The following is a 14,483-nucleotide window of genomic DNA, read 5'->3' as shown; positions in this document are numbered from 1 at the left end:
ATGTATAAAATGTTAAAAGTGGATATATAGAAAGTGCCATAGTTCTAGAGTAAGAGAACATGGGTTCAAATCTCATCTCTGGTACTACCTATGTGACCTTGTGCAAATCACTTAATCCTGTAGGGTCTCAGGTTCTATTCACAACTGTAAAATGAGGAGATTGGACTAAATGGTGTCTGAGGTCTCTTCAAGCTCTATGCCTATGATCCCATAAGTATTTGAACGATGATGTTTCTATTGCAATCTCTGGAAAGCTGCACATGAACATCATCATTAGACAGATCTGGTAGGACAGAGTTTTATATTATCATTTAATATCTAGTGAACTCTCTCCTCAAATGTGGTAGGTACTCTACACATTCCTTGCCTGTGGGTTTACACTTTTTAGACTGTAACTTCCTCTTAATCATCCATGATAATTGAAAGTGGAATGCAAAGATGCTCATGAAATGCTCTATAATATTTAATTCAGATTTACCTTCCTAATTAAGTCTTTAAAAGATAATTATTTATAATTAATTTGCATTATTTGAGTATACACTGGGTAGAGGTGGGTGGGAAAGAAGTGGTGTTGCCATAAATTCATTGGTTTGTGAGAAAGTTAGTCTATGGTATAAGGATATAAAGCAAAATCCCCATGAACAGTCCAAATTGGATGTTCCACATGGAGATATTCAAGAACTGACCGTCCAAGTATTCCTCACTTTACCAACACTCAACTTATGCACAATCCATGTATACATTCAGGGTGAGAGGGAGGCCTTGAGCATAGAACCCCAATGCCCATTCTGGAGACAACTTCAACTTTTCTTCTGCAGTTCACAACAATCCAATGACTTAGGGAGATATTATTCTTTATGCTCTTAGAATGGTGCCTTCTCTTACACCATATAACAAAATTAATAAGTTAATAGAGCTCAGGATCTTGTAGCCCAATAGTGCCCTACCTCAGATGCCAATAAAAATAATTGTGTTTTTGGCATTTCTATTTGGAACTTAGGAAAAATTCTATTAGAAACAAAGTTGTAATGATCATTAAATAAAGGTGCAATAGAACTTTAGGCTAATCATGTGTTTAAGATGGGCTTTGTGGGCTGGCCTGGAAATGGAGACAGTGTGGTAGAGAAAGGTAGCATGATGTAGCATGTTACTTGAAATAGGGAAGACTTGGGTTCACATCCTACCCCAGGTACTTCCCAACTGTATGACCCTGGAAAGTCAAGAAAGCTCATTGAGCCTATTTCTTCATCTGTAAAAAGAGGGGTCTAGACTCCATGCCCTCTAGGATCTGTTTGTGTTCTAAATAAGTGATCGTATCATCATAACCACCATTTATGGCATTGTTTCTATCAGGAGGTATAGTCTGGGATCTAAAACTCCTACTATAAATATACTCTTTTGGAATATAACCTGGAAATGAGTTGGTGATGGTCCACATTAGGAAACAATTTGCTATCATTTATTCTTGATTTCTTATGGGGTCAGGGTCATTTTTATTACCATTTAGAGAAGAAGCCAAGACCTCTCTCAAAATGTCACATTCTTCCCCACAGTGAGTCATTGGAAGCAAAGTGAAATTGTCATAAGCCCTCTGCAGGTGGATTTTTGAAAGAACCTAACAGTAACTCTTCATTAGGGGTCAATCACCTTTTAAAAATAATGTGCCAAGGTTATGACTCCTTTCTTTCTGGTGGGAAATGGTAGTGGAGGGAACAGTTGCTCATGTTCTGACTTTTAGGATGACATGGCTTATTAAAAGTCATACCACATTTCACCGGGTGGACCGCTACTATCATTTTCAGTCTCTCAGTTTTTGGTGGGTCTCTTGCTTTGTAGTTCAGCTCGGTTTCACTGTATCAGCCACCAGAGCCACACTGTGTTCTAGTTTCTGGTTTGTTTTGCTGGAATTTGGCCTGGGGTTTTCAGTCTGCAAATTTATTTCCTCAATTTGATCTTCATGTTAAGGATGGGAAAACTATTAGTTCTTATGGGATCAAGATGACCCTTTAGTGTGTTATTATCGGTGAATTTTAAGAAGAAATGAGACTAGAGAAAGGCATTTGCCAAATGTATAGATAATTATAAGATTTTTTAAAAATTTAAATGTCATGTTGCCACTATTAAAAATAACTCCAAATTTTTCCCAGAAAGACAGGGTGGAGTGGGAGGGGAGGGTGATACAGAGAGACAGAGAGTGAGACAGAGAGAGAGACAGACAGACAGACAGACAGAGACAGAGAGAGAAACTCTTGCTCATATGTCAAGATGTTACATTTTATATATTATCAGAATAATAATTAGGGTAGGACAAAATAATTTTATCTCAATCCTTTTAAATTTAGAGGAACATTTAACACATGGATGTCTTCAGGAGCAAGAAACATTTCCTTACTAAGAACTGAGTACCTAGCGGGCAAAAACAATTAGTTAAAATAGGAAGCTACTAAAATATGCACATTATTAATAATGTCAACTTGTGAACCATGATAGAAACTAATTATTGTTCTTGCTCAAGTCATAGCTACTTGTTAGTTTTACATAATGAACTGAAAAGATATCATAAAGGCCATTTTATAGATGAGGAAACTGAGGTTCAGACAGGTAAAGTGATTTGCCCATGGTCATACAACAAGTAAGTGTCTATGGGCATATCCTCTCAGTTAGTGAACAGATTTTGCTAATTCCTCACTTTAACATTCTCAACTATCCTTATTTCTTGGGACCCATTCTCCATTATTTGCCTTTTCCCTTACCTTCACTCCCCATCTTCTCTACAAACTTTCAAATATTGAAGTTGGTTGATGCACATCTAAATGAGTTTCATAAAGGAGAACTTCTTTGACAGGCTCCTGGGAGTCATTTGTTTGTGTCCTTAACATTTTATTCTGGGAAGTTTCCTACTCCTCTGGGGTTGACTGCAGAATTTTGCATCATGGGATTCTACCTATATATTTTTTGACCCTATGAGTACAATGATGAATGCTCCCAACCTGTCATAGGTAAGAAATGAGAGTTTTATTCCTCAAGGAAAAGGATTCCATTGTCCTTTTTGCAGTGAGCAAGTCACTTAACTTCCATTTAGATTAGATTGCCTGAGATTACTTTAAGGTTTAACTCTTAAACTTTTATGTTTCTATGTTGGCCCCAAATCAAAGAATATGTCACTTTCTCTTCTCTATCACAAATTCCAAGTTGGTGAGATTACTTCCTTCTAAAGCTTCCATCAACCAATTTTTCTTTACATTTTAGAATTAATTTTAGAAAAGTACCTCATTTTATCACTCGGGCCACTTTTGAAAGACCTAAGACAAGAAGTAAAATCCCAGGTTGAACTAGAAGCCTTTCCTACCCTTTAATGCTGATGCTTTCCCACTGACATTTTCCATTTGTCCTGCCTATATCTTGTTCATAAATATTTTTTTTTTGCCTATTGCCTCCCTGATTAGACTCTGAGTTAATTGAGAGCAGGGACTTATTTTACGTTCTTATATCCTGAGTGCTTAGTGTAGTGCTTGGCACTTCATAATTGCTTGTTGACTTGAAGAAGGCCATCATACTACTAATATCTGGTCAGCTGAAGTCCCCAGTTTTCTATAAACTTAGCTTTCATGCTATAATTGAGTTCTGTTTCCCAAATGCTTCATTTATTTCCTCCCTCTTTCCTGGTGGTCTGTAGTATACTCACATGTCAGTATTCCTTCTCTTTTTCCCTTCTTTAACCTTCACAGAAATGCTGTAAGCTATATTTACCATACTGCTCTGGTTCCTAGATTATGCCCATGTGAATGTATATTTTAATAATTATGTGATGAATATCCACAACATCCTTTATCTATTCTGTTCCTATTGAATGTGGCAAACTAGTCCATAGCAACATTCTGATCATGAGTTCCATCCCAACATTCAAATTTCCATGAGGATGCATTTATTTCCTTGCATTAGGATCTCTAGTGCACCTTGTGTATAATACAATTAAATTCATTAGCATACAGACTTCATAGGTCAGGGGTTTTATTGCTGGTTGTCTTCTTTGATATTGTCCCTTGTAATCTTTGTGGCATCTAACTTGGAAATATATATGGGCAGTTTTCTCCTTTCATTTCTTTTTTAGTCTGAAGACTTCAGGTTTACAATACCTTGGATAAATTTTTATTGACCCTTGTTAATTCTACTTTACCTCTGTTCAAGAATTAAGCATTCCTATATTTTAAACTTTAATCCAGAAAGATTCCAGACATTAGTTTACGCAACTTTTCACTTCTCAAATTTACCTTTCTCTTATGAAGTTCCTTCTTTTAATTGGAAGCAATAATGAAAATGCCATCTATACTACTAAAATACTCAGTTTTATGCTCAGAATAATTCTTGGTGCCTTCTGGCATTATCATTCATATCCACATGAATCACCAGAAGTGGGTAGTGGTTGTCAGTTTTGACAAGTCTTGGGAGGTTCTCAGTCATATTCTGGATACATTGCCCAAATACAGTAGATCTCTCAATATTTTTTGTCAGTTAACCAGTATACAATTTTACACTCCTTAAAAGGAAGTCACCAGGTACTATTATTGCTTTTTTACTTTGACCATGAAAAGATTACCTCTCTCCTTATGGCACCTGTGAATCCACATCATTCTTTGGATTATAAGAAGCTGCCTCAGAAGACAGTTTCCTCCTCTTATAAAAACCTTACACCTATTACTTAGTTCCAAGCATTCAGTAACCTTTCTACCTGTTTCTTCATATCATGTTGTTCCAACCTTAACCTTCCAACACAGATGAAAATTCCTTTTCTGTTTCTTCAGCTCCTTTTCTCATTTTTGCTTTAACTTGAAGCATTTCCTTTATTTTTTTCCAGGAGCCTTTCACTTTTTCAGCTTACTTAAAGAGGGGAAAGGCATCATCCATTCCTTTTACCTCCTCCTCCAGAAGAAAGACCTATCTGTACTTTGTGCAAAATATCTCTTATGCAGCCCAGGACAAAGGCAAAAATACTACAGTGTCTAAAGGTCATTGCAAAATTCCTTTGCATTTTATGTTTGCTGGAAGTGAAATCATTCGTTTCCTGTAATTCTTGCTGGTAGCTCTCGTAGACAATTCTTGTGGCAAACTGATCATTTATTTGCCCTACCTCTTTGTAATGTTGGGGCTTCTGTGAGACTATATATTTATAATGGATTTCCAACCTTTTCTTGCTATATGCTTCTTTACTACAGTTCTTTCTGACCAATGACTTGATCGAGGTCACATAGGTAGCAAATAGCAGAGCTGGACCTTTAATCTAGGTTCCTGGACTTCTCTTATTCTTGTCTTCTTTCCATTAAATTGAGGATTCTTAACCTCTTTTTGCATCATGGACCTCTGGCATTCTGAAGAGACCTATGGACACCTTTTTCAGGATAATGTTTTGAATGGAGAAAATAAATGCATAAGATTCCAAAGGAAATCACTTATAGTGAAAACAGAGATGTAATTTTTTTCCATCCATGAGCACAGACCCCTGAAATCTATCCATAGACCACACTTTAGGGAGTCCCAGTGACGACGTGTCAAGAACCTTTGCATTAAATGTCTCCTTTCTTCCATCAGGGAATTTGGACCAAAGATCTGAAGGCACAAAAGTTGTGCCTGTGCAAAAGGAGGCTTTGAAAAAGTTTGTTGCCATACTATGTCTAATATTTAAAGGTAGGTATCCTAAGTCATGTATTTCCTGTTCCCTTGGGGTGCCAAAAATTCAATCTATTTCCAAATATCTTTTGCCTATACTGCCATGGTACCTGAAATCAGTAATACTTTTTGTCACCCACACATAGAGTAGGGTCTTAAGTGAGAAGAAAACCTCTTCCCACCTTCCCTTAGCTTCTCCTGTATGGAATCTCACCAGCCCAGGACAATATTCTTTATTCCTTTCCCTATTTCAACCCCCATCCTCCACCCCTTCAGTTCTATATCCTATTTCCTCAAAGCCCTCATCAGTTCAAAGTGGGAAGGATGATAATGGACAAACTGCAGAAAACAATGCCTAATAATGAACTGGCCCCACAAAATGATCCCAAATAGTATGGTTAATGGAATGAGATAGTAGAGAGAACACAAGATTGGACATCAGAAGACCTAGATTCTGGTTCTGATTGAGCCAATAACTAGGTGTCTAAATGACTGGTTAGGGCCTCATTTCTCAGTTTCTCTCTGGTTCTCAATTTCCTCAGCTGTAAAGTGAGAGGATTGAATTAGATGATCCTTAAGGTCCCATACATCTCTGAAATTCTAAATAAGATGATTTTTGAAATGAAGGGAAATCAGGAATAGATTTGCCTAGCTATAGTATGACATCACAGTAGACAGCTGGAAGATTTCGTGAATAGAATGGATGCTTGGCAAGGGCACCAAAAGGAGTGGGTGAGTACCAAAGACAAATTTTTCCAACTTGAAAGTTTTGGTCTAGAGCTGGACCTGGTCTTCTCTATCTTCAGGAAGGCCTCACACACGGGCGAAAACAAATATGACTTTAGGATCATCAAGAAATCCTCTCCCTTCACACCCCCTATCTCCACCCAAGTAAGAACCTTGAAATTCCATCACTATGAATTATTTCTTTGATTTACAATTTGTCCCTTGCTATAATGCAATTACTCCTAGAAGAAGTAATATGTGAAACCTGAGCAGATATTTGTATTTACACTTAATGTGCTTGTGTATATCTGATACTTCTTGGTAAAAGAAGGGTGGGGAGAGAGCATGAGAGCTCTAGGTATCAGAGGAAGGCTAGATAAGAATAAGAATAGCAAGGGGTAGCAAAGAGGAGGCTGGCCAACCCCACACACTTCCCAACCTAAGTGTAAAGCAGGCTCCTGAGCGTCTTAGATAATTATCGGAACACTGCCTCTATGGGTCATCTTGGAAGAGGTGACACTTCCTTCCAGCCTATCAGCCCCAATATCAATGTTGTTATTGACTAAGAAAAACAGCTATTGGAAACAAAATTGAGTGATGGAACCTAGCAGTAGCTGGAATAACGGGTTTTCTCTAGATAAATAAAAGGGGAGGGGAGAAAGACTAATGGAACCATTAAAAATGTATATATTTGCCTCTCTCGATGAATCTTTATGGAACCTCCATTATTATCTAATAAATGTAAACCAAATGATTTAGGAGGCCCACAATAGGGACTCTGTGTTTTATTTTATTGAAAGCTGAACAGCTTTTACAAAGAGGCATACCCATTCTACTCACCTGTTCGGGATGAAGGACTCCCACTAATTTATGCAACCATTTCAGCTTTTTGTTTCTGTTATCACAAGGGTACAGGCTCAGGTCTCTTATGACAGGGACAGGCGCTAAGCATCTGTCTCCCTGTTTAATAAGTTTTAACCAAGTGTAGTTGAATTGTTGGGACTGTGGGAATAATGAGTAGATTATCATCAATAACAATCACCATCACCAGAAAATTCATTTTGTTCCCCTACCCACTCCTGAATGCAACTGGTTCCTATTTGCACATGGGTACCATAAAGGCATGTCCTGTTAAATGTTTATGCCACCATATGAAATTTACCAATGCCTGGATTCTTCCCCAACCCCATTCTTGTCTGTACCAAGTATTCTAATGACTGTGTAGAAGGTATTAGGGAGAAGTACCCATTTAAGGAAGTACATCCTGGGATAGAGACTCATCCTTTCTCCTGCCTGTCCAAATGACTAGCACTCTGGCTTGTGCTAATGTACATGGCTGGGAAGGGATGAATTTACATGCTACAGACTCTGACCCCTTCAAGAAGTCCTTTCCAGTACCAACAGCCTATGACTCCAAAGTAGGCTAGTGACCAGCTGCTGCCAAAGCTTTAGTTTCTGTTCTGTACACTCCAAAGAGCATCAGCATCTCACAGTAAATTGGGTTGTGTGAGCAAGAAGAGGAACTGTTTGGTATGGCTGTTGGTGAGTAGTAAAAGGGCATTGTTCTGAGCCTCATGGGCAGAAAAAAGGGGGTTTTGGATGATGTCAGTCTAACATGTTCTTGGGATTTCCATGATCCGTCATGCTCTTGAATTTGTTGTTGCCAGAATACAGCAGAGGGGTTAGGTAGTTCACCAAGGGTGGCATTGGGCATAGGTCAATCATGATTACTTTGCAAAACTTTCCTCTTCTACTTTGATAAGCAACAACTGCTAGCAAACTGCTTCCTTTGGTTTCTCCCCCCTTCTGTCCCCCTTCAGATCACCCTCCCAAACCAATCCACTCCCCCCCCCACTGCCCAAATACCCAATTCCAGGGACAACCTCCTCTAAGAGAAAGTTGCAAGAGGATTCCAATTAGAGAAGAGAGATTACAATCCAGGCCCTTCTTTCCCAGATTCCATGAGGAGCAACCTGTAGTAGGATCATGATCTTCATTTTGAGAAATGGGAACAGATTGAGCTTTACATAGGAATTTACTGTCCTGGAGCAAGTGCCTTAAACCCAGAGCAAATGGCTCAAATTGCACCTTCAGTTGATTGGGGTGGGATGGGGAGCAAAAGGAATCAGAATTCCTTTGAGATTCCTACAAACGGCTGCTGCTTGGGAAGCCACCAGAGAGGACCAGACAGAGACAGGAAAGTAGCTCACCCTAACCATCTGGTAGCATCTTATTTTAACTGGTTTATTTTGTTAATTCAGTGCTGAACTCTATTGTTTCTCTTAAAGGCTAGTTGTCAGTTCCTTCTTAATTCAGTGGCCTGGAGAATAACTCCAATCATCCTGCATTAGTCTTTGCTCTGGGCATTCTTTCTAGATTAAAGGTTGAGAGGGGACTATATTGAAAATGGAAATAATTTGGTCTGGGAATCTTGTATTGGGAAAAATTTTCATATTGTTGGAGCCAAAAAAGTCTAAATACCTCATTTCACTTATGTTCCTTCTTCCCATTTCTACCTGTGAATCTAGGGTGATTCTGGTTTAATTCTAGTTAATTGCCCATCCTGTTTACTTAGTAACATGAAGCAGAATTATTATCAGTCATCTAGCAGGCTGTGTTGGGGACAGTGAAAGGATACCATTCAGAGTTCCCACCTAGAATAAAGAGTTCTTGACCTTTCTCCCACCTACCTTTCATTTGTCAGAGTTTATAGTAGGGGATGCCCATCATGACTCAAGGTCTGGGATTTCCTTAACATTCCTAAGACAAGGGCATGGAGGGAATCAGAACTGTGCGTCAATGGTTGGGACATGGGGTTTTCTCAGCTGCTAAAGAGCCCCTTGTGACCTGAAGATGTGGTCAAAGTGGCTATGACCTTTTGACAGTAGTCACAGGCTTAGTGTTCCTATGGTGCATTGAAAGCCAATGATTCATTTATCTAAATGAATGAAAGGCCACAGTCTCAGTAAGTATTATAGAAAACCTCATGATAACATACCTTGCTACCACCATCACACTCTTCCAGAACAGCTGTGGTGTTCTCAAGAGAAATGCATTTGCCCAAGGCTACGTTAATTATCTGGAAAACAAAACTTAACTGTGAATTTAGAAAAATCAGCCCAGAGTGGAGCAGAGACATGTGAATGCCGCAAGAAAACACCTGGAGTATAACCTTGCAATGAGGCTAACAGGTAGCGAAGTGAATTGTTTAGTGCTATATGTTTTGACTGAGCAGAGATGTAATATAATCTAGCCAAAGTACAGCTGCAATCTGTCAGCTTAAGCTTGGTGATTCAGCCCCAGAGCCTACAAACAGAAGCTTTTAATTAACCCTTGCCTGTGATGTGCAAGAGAGCTTGGGCAAAAGGCAGGATGGAAAACGTATTTTTCCAAATACAGTTCCTCCACTACGTACATTAAAAGTCCATGCACAGACTTAGCATTTGAGGCAAACTGATAGTTACAGGGTTTGAGAACAATGCTCCCTGGCTGATCTCTTCATACAATTCAACTTGCCTGGCTACTGATTCATAGCTGAATCGATTCCTCTAACCTGGTAGCAAAAGACAGAGGATTCCAAGTCAGGCTCTTCCTAATGTTTCAAGTTAGATAAGATTCATTAAGCAAGACTCATGAAAGCTAATACAGAGTCAGGGACCCAAGTCCTTGGCAGGTCTGTAGCTTGAGAACAGATTTAAAGAGATAAGAGATGAGGCAGATCATCATTTGATGCAGAAAGGGTTAGTCTCCTGAGCTCTCTTCCTTATTACATGTGCCAGGAAGCAATGATGGGAAGTTAGGTTGATAGGACCACTTGGACATAGGACAGTTAGGAGATGTAGTGTATAGTGTTGGATTCGGAGTCAGTAAGACCTGAGTTTGGATATTGCCTCAGATATGTAGAAACCAGCCACTCAGATTCTCAGCCTCAGTTTTCTTATCTGTAAGATGGGATGATAACACCTACTCTTGAGGGAACAACCATCCTTCCAGTTCCCTAGGCTCTCAACCTAGGTGTTATCCTTGACTCATCCCCCATATCAAATATGTTGCCATGGCCTTTCAATTTCACCTTTGAAACATCTCTCTCATGTTCCTTTTCTCTCTTTTGACCCTGCCACCACCCTGGCATAGGTCCTCATCTCCTCTCATTGAAATACTGAAATAACCTGCTGGTTGGCCAGCCACAAGCCTCTTTCCACTTGAGTCCATCCTCCAGCAATTTTCCTAAAGTGGACTGACCTACTCAACAAATGCCACGCATTCTCTGTCACCTCTAGGATCAAATACAAAACCTTTTGATGTTGAAAACCTTTCACATTCTAGCTCTCACTATACCTTTCCAGGGTTCTTATACTGTATCATCCTTAAATCTCCCCTTCTTCCCATATCCTGGTCTTCTGCTGGTTCCTCAAACAAAACACTGTCTGGCTCTGAGCTTCAGTAGCTGTTCCCTGTGCATAGAATGCTCTCCTTCCTCATTTGTGCCTCCTGCCTCCTCTAAAGCCCAGCTAAGCTCCTGCTTGCCAAAGCAAACCTCTCCCAACACCTCTTAATTCCAGTGTCTTCTTGTTGATCATAGCTGTCTGTGAGTTGTCTCTCCCTTTAGAATGACAGATCATCTGGGGCAGGGACTGGCTTTTGACTTTCTTTGCTTCCTCAGTGCTTGGCACTGTGCCTGACACATAGTAGGTGCTAATCAAATACTACTCAACAGAGTTGGTGTGAGGATAACGTGAGACAGTGTATGTAAAGTATTTTGCACACCTTAAAATGCTTTATAAATGCTGGTGGGATGATTGTTTCTGAGGGGGAGGGGGAAAAGTGATGATGTGGTGAAAAAAATCCCTGGATTTAGAATTGGAAGGCCTAGTTTTGAATCCTAGCAATGCGGTGCGAGATTGGACAAGTCATTTAACTGAATCCAGGCCTTAATTTCTTCATCAGCAGGTTTTTTTTTTAATGCCTAATTTCCCTTGAGACATGCTGTATGTTGTGTTCCACATTAGACTGTGAGCTCCTTGAGATTAGGGACTGTGTTTTTTTAATTTTGTGGTCTTTTTGGAGAGGGAAAGGCAGGGCAATTAGGGTTAAGTGACTTGCTCAAGGTCACACAGCTAGAACGTGCTAAGTGTCTGAGGCAGAATTTGGTCTCAAGTCCTCCTGACTCCAGGGCTGGTGCTCTACTCACTGTGCCACCTAGCTGCCCCTAAGGACTATCTTTCACCTTCTTTTGTATCCTCAGTGCTTAGCATAGTGCCTGACACATAGTAGGTACTTAAAAAAATATTACTGACTAACTGAATTTATTTTTATTACGTTCCCATTTCTTGACTGTCACCCTCCACTCCTTTAATTTTCTGTAATAATGCTGCGTTTGAAAACTTAAGTACTAGAAACTTCTATTCCTCTTAGAACCTCACTTTCCTACTAGGGAGCACCATTGGTGGGGAACCAGTTGGATATGTCTGAGTAAGACACTTGCCCCTACCCATAACTTCCCTATACTCTATAAATTCTTGGACCCAAACTGGTTTTTCTGGAGGTATTTCTTTCTCTCGTAGACCTAGTCTAATGCTTAATTTCTAACCCTATGTTGAGGGAAGGTACACTGCCCAGGTAGAAAAGATATCTATTAGAAGGAATGACAAAACAGTGTTGAGGCTATGAATACCAAGGCTGAGGAATCCCAAGTCCCATTGTCTATGGGACCATCACTGATCTTCTTTCCACTGGAGTCTGAAAACTACTGCATCCCAAACCCTGACCTGGCACATTCTGCTTTCCCTAGATTCTAGCTGTTTCCCTTCTCACTATTCCCTGTTCATTGCTAGGTGGTGTGGTGAATAGGATGCTGAACATGAGATGGAAGACCTGACTTAAAATCCTGCCTCACTTAACTAGTTGGGTGAATCAGTTGATTTCTTTTAGCCTTCATTTCTTTATCTGTAAATTGAGGAGGCTAGCCTTGATAGACTCTCTGCTTAACTTTTTCTCTGTATCATTCCATCTCCTCATCTGCAGCCTTGATCACATTGGGATGACTTTATCCTAAAACTTGTTCTCTTAGTGGGTGAGTCCTCATTTGGGACTGCGATTTACTAAGGGAGCATATTTATGTTCAACTCACTCTTTGGATCACTCATGTAGCAACTACCATCCGTTACAGACTGAGAATTTTTTTTTCTGAGAGTTAAGTGACTCACCTAAGTCATATACTTAGTATGGGATATGATGGGATTTGAACCTGGGGCTCCTGAATATAAGACCAACACTCTATGTAATGTGCTTCTTGTAGAAATGAAATATAGTATAATGTGACATTTTCAAAGTGTGTTTTATGGATCATCGGGGGTCCCTGAGATCCTTTCAGGAACTTTGCAAGGTAAAAATCAAGATGTTATTTGCCTGCTAAAATGCTCCTCCCTTTTCCAATTTCATATCTATGTGAGGGTGGATTTTCTTCATATACTTCAATATGACAGATTGAATAAAGAAGCAAATATGAAGTTCCAGCTGTCTTCTATTAAGTCAGACATGAAAGAGATTTGCAGAAATATGAAAAATAATACCACTCTTCTCACTGATTTTTCTTCATTTTGGAAAATATAGTTACTTTTCATTTTCATAGTTACTTTTCAATTAGTTAACATGTAACAGGTTTATTATTTTTAAAATGAATTAGTATACATTTTAAAATTGAATGGATTTTAATTTATAATGCAATACATGTTTATAGACATAACCAACATAAACAAAAGGTCTTGGGAAGGTCCCCAGTAATTTTTAAGAGCATAATGGGGTCCTAAGACCAAAAAGTTGAGAACTTCAGGGATGGTAGAACTGATTCTGAATGAGGAGTCTGGAGACCTGGGTGCTACTCCTAGCTTTGCTAGTAGTTAACTGTATGTAATTCCTTGGGGAATTAACTTCTCCTTTCTCAATTGCCTCACCTGTAAATGAGAAGATTTGACGAAATAACTTCTCTAGTACTATAATTCTTTGACCATTCTTGTATCTGACCATTAGATGAGCAGACTTGAAATATGTCTATCTCTCCCAATAGACTTTTAATAACCTGGTTAACTAGTGAAGTCTGGAAAAGGCACAGTAAGTTGATCTCAATTGAACCTATTGATTCATCAAGGATTTCTCCTACACTAAGTGAATAGGGCAAAGAAAACAAACAGATTAATTTCCTGGAAATAACGGATATGGAGATCTGATTATGAACACAGAATGATGAAGGGGATTTGGATTTTGGTCTAATGAAGTGGAAATTCATAAAGCCAGACTGATATAGCTTTACTTGGCCCTAGCAGTAAAAGGAGGGGGAAAGAAGATTCTAGTTAAATTTAAGTCCCCCACCTCTCAATGGACATAATCCTTACTTTGTTTTCCTTATCAGCAATTCTCTTCATTTCTTTGAGCCTCAGTTACCTTGTCTCTAAAATGGAATAAATCACTGCCTACCTCACAGGGCTGTTGTAAAGAAAACACTTTGGAAACTTTATGAAGTTAGAGAAATGAGAATGGTTATTTTGCATAGTTTCTCCAGTTTATTTTCTCATGTATTTGGGAGGGAAGGACAAAGAGATGGGAATAATTGTTGCTTCTTTTGCCTTTATCTAACGCCTTATTTAACCTCAATATTGCCCAAAGGAATCAAACACTCCTTGTTTTTCTTCAGTGGAAACCTGTAAGTCTTAAGAAAAAAAGAAAGCAAACAAACCCATTTCAAGGGGGGGGCGGTGCAAATAGGATAGAGTTTGCTCGTAATTCATCCCACATTATGAGAAGTCAGCATAAACACTTTTTCATAGAACCACGGAGTTTTGAATCTGAAAGGAATCTTGGAGATCATATTGTCTAAATCTCTCAGATTAAAGATGAGGACCTTGAGAACTAAAGGAAGTCACTTCTTCCAATGTTACTCACTTAGTGAAAAGTCAGGATTATGGGACTAGTAACCAGATCTCCTAGGCAAGTGATCCTTCCATTTGTCAGCAGCTTGAACTGACATGAATACAAATGTTCCAGTCCCTTTTCATTACTCAAAATTGGCCATCAAAACTTAATATTTCACCTCAAGT

The 14,483-nt window shown here is 39.1% G+C and overlaps 1 protein-coding gene across 1 annotated transcript in view; it reads right to left on the bottom strand.

Annotated features, from left to right (window-relative positions):
- The window catches only part of GALNT5 (polypeptide N-acetylgalactosaminyltransferase 5), an 81,444-nt gene that overhangs the window by 8,092 nt on the left and 58,869 nt on the right, over positions 1-14,483 (bottom strand). The window contains exons 8-9 of the mRNA XM_069080436.1: positions 9,389-9,469; positions 7,231-7,392 (exon numbers count right to left, since the gene is read on the bottom strand). Of these exons, the coding sequence (XP_068936537.1) occupies positions 7,231-7,392; positions 9,389-9,469 (243 nt within the window). The remainder of the gene's footprint in view (positions 1-7,230; positions 7,393-9,388; positions 9,470-14,483) is intronic.

Source organism: Petaurus breviceps, unplaced genomic scaffold, assembly GCF_028583685.1.
Source record: "Petaurus breviceps papuanus isolate PSGF00001 unplaced genomic scaffold, PetGlider_PUasm1.0 91133, whole genome shotgun sequence".
In the NCBI taxonomy this organism is placed as follows: Eukaryota; Metazoa; Chordata; class Mammalia; order Diprotodontia; family Petauridae; genus Petaurus; species Petaurus breviceps.
Note: the sequence above shows the minus strand (reverse complement) of the source record. Positions and strands in the feature narration are given on the sequence as shown.